We start from the raw sequence: 16,693 nt of genomic DNA on the forward strand, positions 1-16,693 counted from the left end.
CTCACCCAGCGTGTAATGGAGTGGAGGCCCTGCCAGCTCCAGAAAGATGAGGAATGGAAAGAGAAAACGGGGTGACCACACATGCGACTGAATATGCTATCACCAACGCCACTGATAATGAATTTGTCACGTCGTAAAGAATGACTGTCGAAAACTCCAGGAAGCACAATGCCAGAAAGCCACCAGTTTCAAGGCAGAGATTATTCCTAATCTGTCGCTGAAGACATTCTTCCACTCTTTCTTTAAATGTGATGTGACAACATGAAATTAAAATGGACTCTATTTACTTTCTCAATAAATGCACTGATTTATCAGTGTTTTATAATAATAGTGACAGTAATAGTGATATATAATGTACTTTTAGTGATATACTAGCCAATTTACTGTATCTGCATTGGCCAACACTGGACAAATTACGAAAAATTCATTTTCAGTTCCATAATCTGCTGGCACTCTTGTCAAATGGTAATCAACTATTTATGTATATTTGAAATTTTAATGAATTTGAAATACTTATAAAATAAAATGTAAGATTAAATAAGATTGTTGAGATATTATTATTCAGATGATTAATTATTATTGTTATTTATAAGATTAATAAAAATGTAAAATGCAATAACGTTTTTCAGAATATTTTAAAAGTCCATAATCTGCTGAAAGTCTTGTAAAAGATAACAATTTCTATATTACTTTTTAAAATGAATTTAGAAAATTAAATTAAAATTAAAATTAAAATAGTGAATATGAATAAAAAGATTTTTATGTATTCGTTAAGTGTTCATTTAAGCATTTGTATGTATATTATATTATATTATATACGTTATAAATTGTTTTTATCAGCATTATATCAGGCACTTATGCTATTATGTATCTATAAGTTATCAGCAATGGAATCATCCATTAATCCAGTAATATATCAACAAATCATTTAGCAATAATTATCACAAAGTAAACAATTTTTGACCTTTCTCTAAAGTAACCATACATCACTTGCTTATTTCTAAACTATACAATATATAATGAATTATTAATTAATATGTATATGTATTTTACATTATTTATGTCACTTGTTTCTGTTATTTATTAAAAAATCCTTAAAAAAATGAAGTTTTACTTTCATTGTCAAGCTTTCACCGAGTATGTCACAATGCAGTATGTGATGCTGCCTTTGGAGTGTTGTTAAAAAACAAAGTACATTTTATTAGGGAGCAGAATAATCATCCTGCCTACTTTTTAAACAGCCTTCAACGCATGCATATTATATACTACCTTAAAATGATGCTTACGGAGGCCGCTCACTAGGCTTTACAGCAGCGCGTCTGTTAGATAAGACATTCTTTAAGAGGTTATTTTGGACCTGCCTGCTAGTGTCTTAGCACACTACCCTGATTTCTGACACTGGTAGCTGAGGACACAGCCTTTCCCTTGCCAAGTTCTCTGTCTGTGGACGAGAGAAAGAAACAGAGTCTGAGAACAAGAACAAACCATCCAGATCCCTCCAGACAGATGGAGAGAGTGAGAAAGAGCCAGAACTTAACCTACTGACACAGTTGCACAGTGACGACAGTTTCCAGTGTCTCCAATCCCTGTCTTCGCGTCCCCTGGGCTGGATGGATTATGAGATCTTGCCTTGAGAAGAGTCCATGCGGTCCTGAGACATTACAAAGCCTTGAGTCTGTTTTTATTCTGGAGTGAATTCAGATTAGGGACAGTAGGTAAAGACACTGTTTACACAAAACAAGATTTAGCCTAGAGACATCTCTCAAATGAGAGCTGCGCTTTACTTTGGTGGACATACCGATTACTGTAAGGTTGAGCAAGAGAATGTTCAGTAACACTTTACTTGAAACTTGTATGGTTACACTTTAAGGTGTCCTTTTTTACAGTGTAATTATACATTTAAGTACTGAGTAATATTTTTTATTTGGTTGTACTTTATTTATGGTTATTTTTTTTTTTAGGGTTTGTTTTTACTGTTTCTTGCATGCAGTTATGCATTATTAATTGTTATTATATTAGTAAGTACATGAAGCGTGTAACAAGGACACCTTTAAATAAAGTGTTACCGCCTGTATATATAATGCTTTTTAAAAGTATTTTATTTATCAACTATGTCTTGTAATGCACCTCACAAACCAGTTATAAAACATTAAAACTTACCTGTAGAAAGTCTATTGTATTTAAAAAACACATGATGAACAACCAATTTCACATGTAACAAGGAATCATTTATCATTTATTTTTGTCCATTTATAAATCTCCACTTTGTGTTTTATTGCTATGACATTAAATTACAGAAAACTAGTGAACACTACATACTATTTGACATCCTTCTCTCTTCTAATAAATGTAATCAGTCTCTGTGTTTTTTTCCTCTTTTGGAAAAATGAAATGGAAAAAGGGCAAATGTGCTATATGTGTTTTTGTTTTTTATTCACTACTGTAGAATTTTTCCCAACTGAGAACACTGGAAATAAAAAAAATAAAAAAGGTCCATAGCATTCATGATGTACCAGTTTTAATATAGAAATGCAAATGCAATCCTACAGCAGATAAGATGATTTTATAATAATTTTCTGGATATCTGTGTATCAGTGGTGCTATCAGGGTGAATGTGTGGCGTTTGGGACGTGGCCGCAGAGCGTAGATGGGAGCTGGGGACCTTGGACCTCATGGGGCGAGTGCAGTCGTACCTGCGGCGGCGGCGTCTCCTCTTCCATGCGACACTGTGACAGCCCAGCGTAAGTAGGCAAAGTAAGCCAGAACCAAACTGAATGGGTCCCTATTTAGTCCATCTCACTACAGCTCACACTTTCTATGCACAAATCAAGACTGGACTGATATCACAACTTCAGTTATGACATACTATTTAGGTGCAGTAGCATTTACTGGTGTTCAGCGATTTTGTTTGTTTACTTTTTTGTGAGCAAAATCCAGTCATTTTAATAGGACTTCGTGCAATCTGGAATTTCCTGTGAGGTGTGAGAAATATTTCCAAATTTAGTAATGGCTTCAAGTTAGTCATGTGCATTCACTGTTGGCCAACAGAAACCCTCGTGGTTCTGTGTGAATTGCTTCCTAAATCAAGTTATTAACAGTAGACAATGAACCTTTTTTACCCACAAACCTTTGCAAATGTGTTTGCATTGTTAGGGTTCACTTGCAAATTAGTATGCATCAACCCAAATGTTGCAGGCTTAGGTACACTACCAGTCAAAGTTTGAAATAATTATGATCTTTATTGTTTCTGAAAGAAGTCTCTTATGCTTACCAAAGCTGGATATTTGATCAAAAGTACAGAAAAAAATATTAGTGAAATATTATTTCAATTTAAAAGAAATGTTTTTTTATTTGAATATATTTTAAAATAGACTCTATAAGAACAATTAATAATCATTGAGCATCAACAATAATTTGATAGGAAAAGGAGAAAATTCGGCTATGCCTTCACAGAAATAAATGGAGTAAATAAATAAATACATTTAAATAAATTAAAAAAATATTCAAATACAAAACAATTATTTCAAATTGTTATAATTTTTGAAAATATTAGCCTTGGTGAATTTTTAAATCCTTATTATTCCAAACTTTTAACTGCAGAAAAAAAAAACATGGCACTGCATTAAAAATATTTGTAATATTTTAACTAAAATATAAAATGTTGAGATGATGAGAAAACACAAAGGCTTAGCAATCCCAGGCACTGTATTAAAAATGTTTTAATGGTTGTGCAGTAGATACCCAAAAATGAAAATTGTCATCATTTACTCACCCTCATGTTGTTCCAAAACAGTATTAATTACTTTCATCTATTGAACACAAAAGAAGTTGCTGGTAGCCTTTGATTTCCATGGTATTTTGTTCCATACTGTGGCAGTCAATGGCTACCAGCAACTGTTTGGTTACCAACATTCTTCAAAATATCTTCTTTTGTGTTCAACAGAAGAGAGAAACTCATACAAGTTTGGAACAACACGAGGGTGAGTAAATGATGACAGAAGTGTCATTTTTGGGTGCACTATGAAAACCTAAACTCAGGTTTGTCATGCCAACATAATAGATATTTGTTGATCTTGCCAGTTTCTCCAAAGATTTCCTAGGTAGCCACAGGAGCTCAAAATAGGTTTGGATGTAGATGGAGTTTAGGTTTCATTCCTGGTGGCTGCAGAAATGTCTATCCTCATGCTCTCGCTGTAGACAGTGGCGGGAGTGTGGCCGGTGTAATATGTAACACCTGTGTAAGATGATCGGCCCTTAAAACCTGGCTACCCGAGAGAAAGGAAACCCAAGCACTTCAAGCCAAGCTGCCCTGGAAAGCATTCATTAAGAACGGGCCCTGAGAAAACAGCACAACCAGCCGCTCTCGGTGCCAGACGCCCAGAATCACCTAAGCCTTGGCAAACCTCATTACACTGCCCTCCTGGGTCAAAATAACCTGCGGAGAAATGCTCAGCCGTTCACTGAGAGAGACCTGGACCATGCATACATCAAGTATTTATAAGACAATGAGAAACAGTGCACACTGACCTGCTGGTCATAACAACCTGAACAGACACTGGAGATCTGGAGCTCTCTGTCAAACAAACACAAATGGAAACTGCTTTTCATATTTGCTTGTGGCTTGAGGAGTTTTCTGAATGTCCATTTATGGGACTGAAGTCAACCTTGATAGACCACGTGGATACTCGAGGGGCTTATTAGGGGCCCGGTTATTAATAATGGGGATTATTGTTTATACAATTGGAAATCACTGGCCTGAGGGACATCTTGCTCTTGAACAATGGAACTCCATGTAAGGCTGAAATTACACATTGATTTTAGCTGAAAGGTACTTTTGGTGATTCTACATTGCAGAGATTTTTCGCTTCTTAAATGATAGCGTCTGGATTGCGTTTATTTAAAGGTGATGTGCTTTTTGTGCTCCTGCTGGCATATAGCAGAATTGCAAACATAAATATAGCTGCAAGCAGTGATGCCATGCTCTAGAAAAACAAATTCATGAGAGCATGCATTTAAGTGCATAAACGTAATAGGAGTAGGACCTGTAATAGCATTTTGTTTTAGCATGCTATTGACTAAATGCAAATCACATGCACTTTTTTTTTTTTTTTTTACTTTTCTAGAATTGCGAGAGATTCTGAAAAAACACAATTCTGATAAGAAATTGTGACGTTAACTCGTATCTGCAATCTCATCGCAATGAGTTTGTCTCACCATTCTGACTTTTTTCTTAGAATTACTAGAAGAAAAAAAAATACAGAATTGTGAGCTATTATCCCAGAATTGCAAGAAAAAAGTCAGAAGGGTGAGAATTTAGCGTTCATATATTTCAGAAAGCCCCGCCCCAATCTCACATCATTGGTTCAGACAGTGTTGGGAAAATGTTAGGGTTTTTTAATAAGTTTTTTCTTTTTTTAACACACATTAGCTTTAAACTGATCAGAGATCAGAACAGAAGAGCAAAGTCAACCCAGATCTGAAAAGATGGCTGTGTTTGTGTGATCTGATGACCTGATCTGATCTTTTGAACACTAAACTTCTGCAGACGACCTGGAAGTATGTGTTTGCGTGTTGAGGTTGAGCTTACTGGACCGTTTGCCCTGCTCTGCTAAAGCAAATGCAGTACAGATGCTGGCCGGTGTTGACTGGAATGGCGTGTTGATGCATTTTTACTTCGATTCCCTCTTTCTCATGATGGTACCTCATGAGCCTTTTTTATTCCTATTTTTTCAGGCCGACAGGCGGAGGGAAGTACTGCCTCGGAGAGAGGAAGCGCTACAGATCATGTAACACTGACGTGAGTTACAGCTCTTAGTTTTTCTTTGTCAGAAGAATTATTTTGATGTATTGTTTAACATTTAAAACACCTAGTATTGTTTATATTATTGCACTTTAAAATAATTGTTTTCTATACAATATATATTTCTATTTTTTTATAAACTTTGTGATGTTTTTGTTATTGGATTTTTAGGTAGTTTTTTTCTACGATTAATCGATGAATCGGTTTATGTACTTATATTTTAGTTTTGCTCATTTTTTCCCCCAAGTAAATTATTAACAAAGGGTCTTTATCATTCAACATAGACTTTTTAGAGATTTTAACCATTTTGCATTGTCATATCCTCATCAAAAACATACCTGGAGTTGTGTTTTATTATGTTAGTTATCCTTTGTCGAACTCTTCTGCAATCAAAACACTGACCCATAGATACTCTAGCAAATTTCACAAGGAGATTTCAAATAATGTTTTCACCATGGCAGTCCTTAGGGCTCCTAAAGTAGTTTAACACCCCGAACAAAGCTTATTAAGGAATCTTTCAGAACATATTATCACGAAGAATAAGAATAAAACAGAATTAAAATTGCGGTAAATTGCATTTTATATTTTTTTCCTGTAAACACACAGCTTATAACTGGGAAACAGCTTTATAGCTTATGCTGTGAAATTGTAAACAATCCTTCCAATAAAGTGCCAATGGCATGAAACCTGAATGGAACTCACATTTTAAAGTAAAATTTAAAGTAAAATCCATCAGAAGGTTGTCCAAAAAAAAAATTGGACACACAAAAAACCTGCTGTGTGAAAAGAGCAGTGAATACTTAGAAAAAAGTGCATTTCAAATACATTTAAACATTAACCTCTCTCAGTCAGTCATAATTATGCTGGATAACTGAATTATGAACTGGGTAAACGACAAAGCTTTAAAGGTTAATTGTTAAAAAGCAATGTTATCAGCTTTTACGACTAAACATTTGCAAACAACATTGTACTGCAGAATCTGCACAAATAAAAGTCTTTGCACACTGTGATTTTCATCGGATTTAAATATGTAGTGGTCCTTATAACAGTGCAAAATTCAAAAATGTAATAAAGCGATAAAATGTTAACAAAACAGCTTATGCATGAACTGACAGGAATTCGACTACCTGTGGGAAATGATGCAGAACACTATTCACTTATTATTTGAGAAAAACTTTGCATTGCAGTGCAAAAAGGTCAACATGTCCAAATGTTCAGGGCTTAACAGGTAGGCTTGCTCTCTTTTTGCTCCCACACTTTGGATGACTTCGTCCGATTAGTTTTATCGTCCGCTTTTTTCTTTTTCTTACTCGAGCTTACTCCACCGCCGCCTGCCTCACCCATCACGCTGAATGCAGCAGAGAGACGCTGTGGCGGGAAGCACGTGGCGCATAAAACGAGGCCAGCTATTGGCTATTCGCTGCTTCTCCTGCTGTACTGGGCTGAGGTAAAACCTCCGGTGGCTCATTACTTGCCACACTTTGTTCACCGCAGATTTAAAATATGCACGAAATGAGCCGCTTACGGCAAATAAAAATTATTTAGCAACGAATCGATTACTAAATTAGTTGACAACTATTTTAATAATCGATTTTAATCGATTAAATCGATTAGTTGTTTCAGCTCTATTATTGCACTTTAAAATAATTGTTTTAAATTTATTTTAAAATGTAATTTACTCCAGTCTTTAGTGTCACGTGGCTTCCTGTTTCAAAGGAAAGACCTTTATAAGGTCTTTAAGGTGAAAATTGAGCTTGTTAGGCAGCCTTTCTACCACAAATCTTAAAAATAACAGTTAAGCACAAGCAGCGAATGTGTACTTTGGAAAACAAACAGCACCCCCAAGCACTAGAAATGAACGTGTGTTGTCCAACACAAACGTGTTGTGGATATGCACTATTGGTGACATCCGATCAGATTCTAGAAGCTTTCGACAGCAGCTCGGCACTGGTTCGGTGCTTATTAAACAAAGACCCCATCACAGATATAACGTAATTAGTTTTTTGACCTCCTGGAATCCAAACGAAGCTTTTGAAGGGGACAACCAAGGGTTGAGGACCACTCTCTGGCGTGTTTATGTGGGGCATTCCAGCGTCTGGATTTATTATGGCTGTGGCTTTGAAATTATTAAGTCATTGAGGATATGGCCCCCCTGTGGCTCTGGTTCCAGCCACGGCCATTGTTCAGTACCAAGCAAAGGTCTGCTATCATTTGTTTTACTTCTCAAAACAATGAGCTAATCCGCACCCCTTCGCTCACTGCTGACTCCATGATCCGCCAGTTTACATGGTGACTAGGGTTAATAACAATGCTGCCATGGAAAGAGGCCAAGTCGAGTCGCATATTAAAGTTTAATTGGATTTAGGGCAATAATGTTTAAATAACATTGACAGTTCATTACACAATGCTCATCATGTTTTACATCAATTTTTCAGAGAAGGGATTTTTTTTATAACAAAAGGCTGTGATCATTTGTATTCACAAATGAGTCAATTCCGTCAAAAGTACTTTTTTAAATTAACATTTTACTTTTTTTTACCCATTTCCTTTTTTTCTTTAACTTCTTATAATAAAATCCAAATATAGATTTAGATATATATTTTTACAAGTGTTTACAGACATAACCTTTGAAAAAAAAAAAAATATATATATTATATATTAAAAAAACATTATTATATATTATATATAAATATATATTTATATATATATTACTTTTTTAATAAAATATTACATGTATATGTAAAAACTTGTTATCCAAGTGTAAGCAATCAAGTGTTTTTTGATTGAATAAGTGTGTTTAGTTGTTTTATGTTTTCAAGTGTTTTAATGAATATGTGGGCACATTTGGTTTATGGATGTATTGTTTATTAAAACTCAGAAGATCAAAACCTGTGAGAGACGTCACGCAGAAGACAATGAGAAGTTTGAAGGAGTTAAGTAGCTGAGAATGGAGTAGAAGTGCACCGGTCAACCAAATCATGAGCTCTGCACAACATCGACCTGTGTGGGATTGTGGTACAAAAATAACCATTACTTAAAATGAACCTTGTGCAACCATGTCTGGAGTTTGCCAGGGAGTATTATATCAACCAATGGAGAAAAATATCATGTGGTGAAATGAGACCATCAGAGTTTTTAGCCAAAATTAAATATAATATGTCTGACTCTAGTGCCCAAATAAGACTGGCCACCTCAAAAAACATCCCCTACATTACCTACACTCTTAAAAATAAAGACTCCTAATTGGCATCTGTGGTTCCATGAAGAACCTTTAACATCTTTGGAATCTTTAAATTCTACAAAAGGTTCTTTAGAGTAGAAAAAAGAACTGTTCACTGGAAGGTTCTTTGTGGAACCCAAAATGTTTCATCTGAAGGCTGGGAATCTGTGACACTATTTAATATTGTTCAGTGTAGGATAAAATGAAAGTATTATACAGTATATACTCTATAAGTTAATTTAATATAAATGAGAGTACCATCTGAAAGGCCTCAACGGTTCATTCACCACCAAATATTTGATTGTTTGATCGCAGGCTTGTCCAGCAGGATCACGTGACTTTAGGGAGAAGCAGTGCGCCGATTTTGACAACATGTCTTTCCGTGGGAAGTACTACAACTGGAAGCCTTACACTGGAGGTAGGTTCCCAGCCCAGCACCCAGAGCGATGGGCTACAGAGGGAGCCGCTCTCTCCCACAGCCTTCCCAAAGTCTGGGCTTCAGTCACAGTATACATACTGGCTTGCTTTGTGTACCCTGCTAACACCAACACTGTGAACGTCTCTTTGATGGGCTGAAAATTCTTCAGATTCCAGCTAGAACACCATGTATCGCTAGTCTGTGTGAGTGTGTGTGTGTATGACTGTATATGTACACAGGTTTCTTAGAGAGATCAGATCTACAAATTAAAGTGTGACAATTAGGCCTGTCAATGTAATGCAATAGTCCACCCAAAAATGACAATTCTGTCATCTTTACTCACTGTCATGTCATTCCAAACCTGTAAGACTTTCTTCTGTGGCACATAAACGTTGTTATTTGGGATGTTATTTGGTACTTACTTACTTTATATATCTATGTATGTATGTATGTATGCATGATTGATTGATTGATTGATTGATTGATTGATTGATTGATTGATTGATTGCAATACAGCAAAAGTCAATGGAGTCTAATGTTGGTTTGGACCCCATTGACTTCACTGTATGGACCAAAACAGAAAGAAAGAAAAAGAAAGAAGAAGAAAGAAAGAAAGAAAGAAAGAAAGAAAGAAAGAAAGAAAGAAAGAAAGAAAGAAAGAAAGAAAGAAAGAAAGAAAGAAAGAAAGAAAGAAAGAAAGAAAGAAAGAAAGAAAAAGAAGAAAGAAAGAAAGTCACTGGTTTTTGTGAACATTCTTTTATTGCAACTTAATACTTATTAAAAATAACTTAAAAATAGTAAATATAAAACAAAATTATATTAGTAATTTAACACAAACAAGAGTGTAATATTGTTTAATGTTTATACAAATGTGTGTGTATATATATATGACAGCATGATTAATGAATATTTACCTTTTTATATTTATTATTTAATATTTATTTTTATTAGTATTTGCTTTTTATATTTATTATTTCATTTCATAAAAATAGTAATAGTAAGTTAATAAAAAAAAAAAACAAGCAATAAATGGATGACTTTTTTAAATTGTTGATTCAATGCTTTCATCTGCTCTATGTAATGTTTACAGATGATCTTCACTTGGGAACTTTTCTCAGAATATTATTGTGATTCATTTACTTCATCGGCATATAATTTAATTTAATTAATAACAGTGATAATCAAACACCACCACTACCTCCCAACATTTTAACCTTTTTTTGTTGCATTTTCAGACTGCTTTAACAAAAAAAGTGCAGTCGGAAAGCCAGAGGGAAGGGTGCATTTCTTGTTTACAACAAAATGGCCCAAACCCAATAAACAAAGAAAAACTGCAAGAGGCATTTCCAAAACATTCTGACAGGAAGTTCACAGTCGCCTCAATCATCTCCTTATCTCGCTGCCCTGTAATAAGCATGATCATTACCAATTGTTTGGCTCTTTAAACTCATTTTGGAGGTGAACTTCACTTGTAAAGTCTGCGATAACCTTTGTGGATGTCTCCATGATTTTTGTTGGCAGCTCTGTTAATCTCTCCCCGTGTCTTTGCAGTAATGATGTCAGGCAAAACGTTCAGATTCCACTATGAGTAATGCCTCTCTTGTGCTCGAGTGCTTTGACTGGATTGTTAATATCAACAAAGGCATAAAAGAAAACCGTGGGCCCCGTCTGAGAGCCCTGGCTCGAGACAGTTGCAAGAAAAGCAGTCTGCGAATCACTTATCAATGCACTGGTGTGGCGAGAGATTGACTCGGTTAATGCGTACAGATTTTCAATTTATCGTATGACATAAATTGTGGCGGCCTCTTTGACAATGCAGGGCCGTGAAGGAGTTCTTGAGGACCTTGGGGCCCATCAATAACCTGATAAAAGGTCCCAGTGGTGTTTGAGAGAGTGACATCAGTTGTTTGACGATAAACTCGCTGTGTTTGTCAGGTGGAGTGAAACCGTGTGCGTTGAACTGTCTGGCTGAGGGCTACAACTTCTACACCGAACGTTCACCCGCCGTCATCGACGGCACGCGCTGCCAGGCCGACTCGCTGGACATATGCATCAATGGAGAGTGCAAGGTGAGTCTACACCTGCAGTGCCTGAAGAAAATCTGACAATGTACTGTAGTAATACTAGGGATGCAACGATACCATTTTTCAGAACCGAACCGAACCGATCCGATACTGAAAATTCTGAGTATCTGCCGATACCGATCCAATCCGAAAACAGCACAGTCTTTTTTTTTTTTTAATCAATGTAGAATTTCCTCTCTGTGTTGACATGATCATCACTCTTTTGTGTGTTAAACACAATCTACTACATATAAACAACAAGTTATAAACTAGGTTAGTAGATAATTCGGCAGCAAAAGATACTCTAGATTCTAGAAAAATCACAGGTGCACAATAATTTTATAAAATCTAGTGAAATATTTTATTTTTATTTAAAAGTGAATGTGTATAAGTTTTGGTTATGTTTTAATGTTTGATATTGATTTTTTTGTTGTAAGTTATTTTAATGACAAGTATGTACATTTTTATAGAAACCTAAAAGACGTTTCTTTTAAATGTATAGGACAGTACTAAAGGCAGCAACGTGTGATAGATAGGACAGAACAAGAAAGACTATTAATAATCTTTGATTGCGCAGAAAAGTATTATAATACTAAAGGCACCAATGCAGAGCGGCACAGAGCGCTTATGCGCATCCCGTGCTCAGAATGATGAGCTTGAAACAACACGGAGTCACAGTGCACAGGCTGCGCAGCCCTCCGAGTCCACATAGAACAGTTAGTACAACACACAAGCTGCTCGGCTCGTGTTCATCTTCACAGCAGTTCAGTCAGTTTACTGTTTGAGTAAGTGAATTACTCCGGGATATTGGTTTATTTCGACTCAGATTGAGTGTTGGCCACGTTAAAAAAGTAAATAATTTGTGGATTAATGTTTACTGGAGACGCGAACCGGTTTAAACGATTCAGTCCGATCTGGTGAACTGGTTCACTTAGAAGAACCGGTTAAATCAAACGATTCGTTCGCGAACCGGACATCACTTGTACAAAAGGAAGAGATATTGATACGTAGTGTATTAAATCAGTGTGTTAGTTTATTGAGCCTTTTATTTGAACAGTTTTAAACCTCAGTTACTGTGCGCTCTTGAAGAGAGTTTCATCGTTTTGACTGTAGTAACTGAACACGACACGCAGTTTGATTGCCTCACATGGAACAGCTTCAGAACACTTGAAATATGTTCTCGAAAACGTTTTGGTGCTTTTTAATGTTTTTGTGCCTTCCGTGGGGCTCAACAATAACACAGAATAGTGTACGCACAATATCGGATTTGGATCGGTCTCGTCTGACCGACACCCGATCAGCAGAAAATGCCAGTATCGGAGCCGATACCGATCCCGAGTATCGGATCGATGCATCCCTAGTAAGTAACATTACCATGCCATTTTATAGTTCTTAAAAGCCACATCTCAATTCCCATATGCATTCAACTCACTCAAGACACGAGTGAGGTAACTTACAGTAGTTCTGAAATGTAAATTACATCTTGATGTCCCTTGTTATATACTGTTTGGCATGTTAGCATTAGCATCTAGCTAAAGTTCTTGTATATCGTCACCTAAAAACCCAAAAATGAAATTTGTGGTAGGTTTGGCCTTTTGTACCACAGCATTTTTTTAACAACTAAAAAAAAATTAATGGAGATTGGAGACAAAAGCATGCAATGGTTTTGCCACAAGTATTATATTATCAGGCCACCTTTTGCATACTGTTTTCAACACACTATGGTTGAGTTCAGAAGTTCTAGCGTACTGCATACTGTGCGTTATACACTGAATGCTACTATTTAAGGCAGGACACAAAACATTGTTTTATCATGCACAGGTCTATTTTGAGATTTTGTGTTTTTTGCTTCCATAACGTGGAATGAAGTCATCTAAAATGTTCTCTAAAATGGCATTTATTGTATTACAGTGTATTTGCATCATAAAATTATTTATGTAATTTTCTTAAAGTGAGTATTTTCCGTGCACTGAGCCAGAAATATCCACTTCAGCAGCACTTACAAGCACCAAACGTATCTTTATTCTGAAGGGTTTTTCAAGGAGTTTGTTTATTTTTCTTTTGCCTGATTTATAACATTTTATGCCTGAAAATATGGTGAAAATGTACTTTTTTTCTGGCTGTTCACAGTATTTTCTTTGTGATAAAAAGAGAAATCCAAAATCTCCTTGTAAAAATTGTAACTCTAATACGACAACAGACTGAAAGAAGAATTTTGGCTTTTTCAAGTATTCTGGAAACGTATGTAAATTAGTGCATCTTTAGATATTAGTTAATGTCTGATTTGAATATTTAAACTTTGTAATACAAAACAGTTGTCTTCATGTACTGTGATTAACTGGGAAAATATGGTGATATCTCTCAAAAAATGTCACCGTATTCATCTATAGTGCCTTAAAAGATAATATGTGAAATAGAACATGTTCCCAAGAGAAATATTTCAAGAAGTAGTGCTCTACATTGTTGTCGAATGACATTTTATTTACTTTATTTACTTGGCTTTTAGAAACTAAAAACAAGCATTCTTGGTAGCATAAGCACTAACAATGTCATAAGTTTGATTCCCAGTGAATAACTGATAAGTGATTTGGTATAAAAGCATCTGCCAAATCCATAAATGTAATGTAAAAATGTGCAGAGTGGCTTGTTTCTACAATATTTCATAGATTTCTGTTTTTATGTGGCCCTTGTGGTCTAAAATGTTGCATTATCTTTGTTTATCAGACACTAACGGTCTCAGATGGACAGTCTACAGAACGTAGCCAATCACTTACACAGAACAATGAAGCCTAAATAAAGGCTGGTGTTGAAGGGGCTGAACCTCTTATCAGGACAGTACAGTTTGGAATCGAATTGTGTTTTCCCAAGTTAGTTAAAAAGGCGGATGAGCCGCTGGAGAGTAATATTTAATTCACTTACAATATCATTTGTATAACAAACCAAATTGATGTAATAGTTCTACGCTTTGTTTATTTTAGGGTTAAAATGGATTTTGAACTCTGTGTAGAAAAGATTTTGTCTACAGTTAGTCTCACACATTGTTGTCCGCATCCTTGATTTATGTGGTTTAAGATACTATTTTAATTGATCCCCAAGGTTTCCTCTTTGATCTGATCTGGAGCGATGAAGTGCACACAATGTTCTTTTAAACTCAAAGGAATCGATCTGTGCTGCACCCAACAACCTCTCATTGCGTTTTGGACGAGATTCTTACCGTTTAATAATAATGCAAGTAAAGGCATGCACAGGGGTTGCAGAGGGAATATCCAAAACAGTAATCAATCTTATGTCTAGTCCAGTGATTCACAGCTGGTCAGTCAGAACCCAAAAATGGGTCACCTGTCTTTTTTTGAGCAGGGAGAAAACAATGTTAAATTCAGATAATAAAATGCAACTAACCACCCTAGTGAAAAATAAATATAGTAAAATGTATTTGAAATACATTTATTTCATGCTAAGTGTACTACAACATATATTTACATATTTATGTACTTATTAAAAATACCCTGCATTTGTACTTTAAGTATATTAAACTATACTAAAACTATACTAAAATTAATGTTGTGCTTAATGCACTTTAATTGTGTGAAAGTATTGCTGAAGTCCAACTAAAGATACACTGAAGTATATTTGATTGTGCTAAAGTGGAACTATTGCAAGTATACTTCAGGTACACTTTATAATATCTTGCATTTAAAGACCGATATTATTCAAAGACCATAAAATCCTTATTCATAGTGACATTTAAACACATTTTAGGCTTAATATTAAGAAATTATTGTGCTCATTGATACTCAACAAATAAAGTTTAACTATCATTTTTATATCAGTAAGTCTTGAGCGATTTGTCAGTAAATATGATAATAGATTTCTATAGAACTATATTATATTATAGGACTATACTTAGTATAAAATAAATGTATTTTAAATATATTATTTTTACTAGGGCATATAATTGTCTATAAATGGGAAAAAATTGTGTAGGATTTATTGTCCTTTGAAACAGGTTCTATATTTAACAAATAATTACAAAAACACACTGAAGAATTTCTGCATGAGCACTTAAATCAATCATTTGAATAAATGAATCAAGGGATCACAACATTATAATGTGCAATGTGAAAAATCTTCAAAAATTATTTCAAAAATGCATAGTTCAAAAATAATCATATTTGCTAAAGATGACATTTAAATTACCAGTTTTTTTTTTTTTTTATAAGCATTGGATGAAGGTAACTAAAGCATGCACAAGTAATTATACCATATCAACTGATACTAATAATTAAAATACAGTACATATAGATATCCACAATATCGGCGGTAAACCAGTATGGTACTAATTTAGTGCATATTGCCATTTTTGTACATCAAAGGTTGTGTGTTGTGTCGTGCTGTATGGTTTTTTGGTATTTTTTCACATGTTTTTTGTTTGATTTGTTTGAAGGTTGTCAAGTTTGCCAACATGGACAGGTTGCGTGACATGCCCTCATGAACAAAACCATGCAAGATGAAAGAAAATTTGACACAACATGGATAAACATGGTTTGTGCCGACCACAATGTGTTTTGTGTGGTGAATTATTGGCTGCCGAGAGCATAAAACCAACAAAATTCAATTGACATTTAGAAACAAAACACTAGAAATATAAATACTGTTACTCATGCTTCTGCTATTGTTTATGCACTTACAAAAATGTCAATTTTCATAATCAGCCTGTCATATCAACAAATTTCAATGTTTGATTTAAAGGACATTTTTATTTAATTTTGTACAGTGCTGTAAATAATTTTGTTACTGTGTTGATGTCCAGTGTAAAATCACGGTCCTGAAGCAAAACCAGAACCATTCATCTTTTCATGTCATACTCTGACTCAATACAGCTGTGTGTGAATGACATGTTTTTCTTTGAATCAGACAGTCATGGTCTGAGAACGCTTCGACCGTGTTCCCCTGCACTGAAACACCCTGCCTGTGTGTCTTTCCAGCATGTTGGCTGTGATAACATTCTGGGCTCAGATGCCAAGGAGGACAGATGCCGTGTGTGCGGAGGCGACGGCAGCACGTGTGAGGTCACCGAAGGACTGTTCAACGATTCGCTGCCCAGAGGAGGTCAGGAGGTCACTGATTGTACACTCATCGTCAATAACACATATGCAATATTTTACCATTTCACCATTTCATATGAGCTATTA

The 16,693-nt window shown here is 35.3% G+C and overlaps 1 protein-coding gene across 2 annotated transcripts in view; it reads left to right on the top strand.

Annotated features, from left to right (window-relative positions):
• Positions 1 to 16,693, top strand: part of adamts6 (ADAM metallopeptidase with thrombospondin type 1 motif, 6) — an 80,389-nt gene that overhangs the window by 39,759 nt on the left and 23,937 nt on the right. For both annotated transcript variants that reach the window (XM_042732217.1, XM_042732216.1), the window contains 5 exons: positions 2,596 to 2,741; positions 5,734 to 5,797; positions 9,336 to 9,438; positions 11,374 to 11,507; positions 16,487 to 16,610. In XM_042732217.1, the coding sequence (XP_042588151.1) occupies positions 2,596 to 2,741; positions 5,734 to 5,797; positions 9,336 to 9,438; positions 11,374 to 11,507; positions 16,487 to 16,610 (571 nt within the window). The remainder of the gene's footprint in view (positions 1 to 2,595; positions 2,742 to 5,733; positions 5,798 to 9,335; positions 9,439 to 11,373; positions 11,508 to 16,486; positions 16,611 to 16,693) is intronic.

Source organism: Cyprinus carpio, chromosome B10, assembly GCF_018340385.1.
Source record: "Cyprinus carpio isolate SPL01 chromosome B10, ASM1834038v1, whole genome shotgun sequence".
NCBI classification, from domain to species: Eukaryota; Metazoa; Chordata; class Actinopteri; order Cypriniformes; family Cyprinidae; genus Cyprinus; species Cyprinus carpio.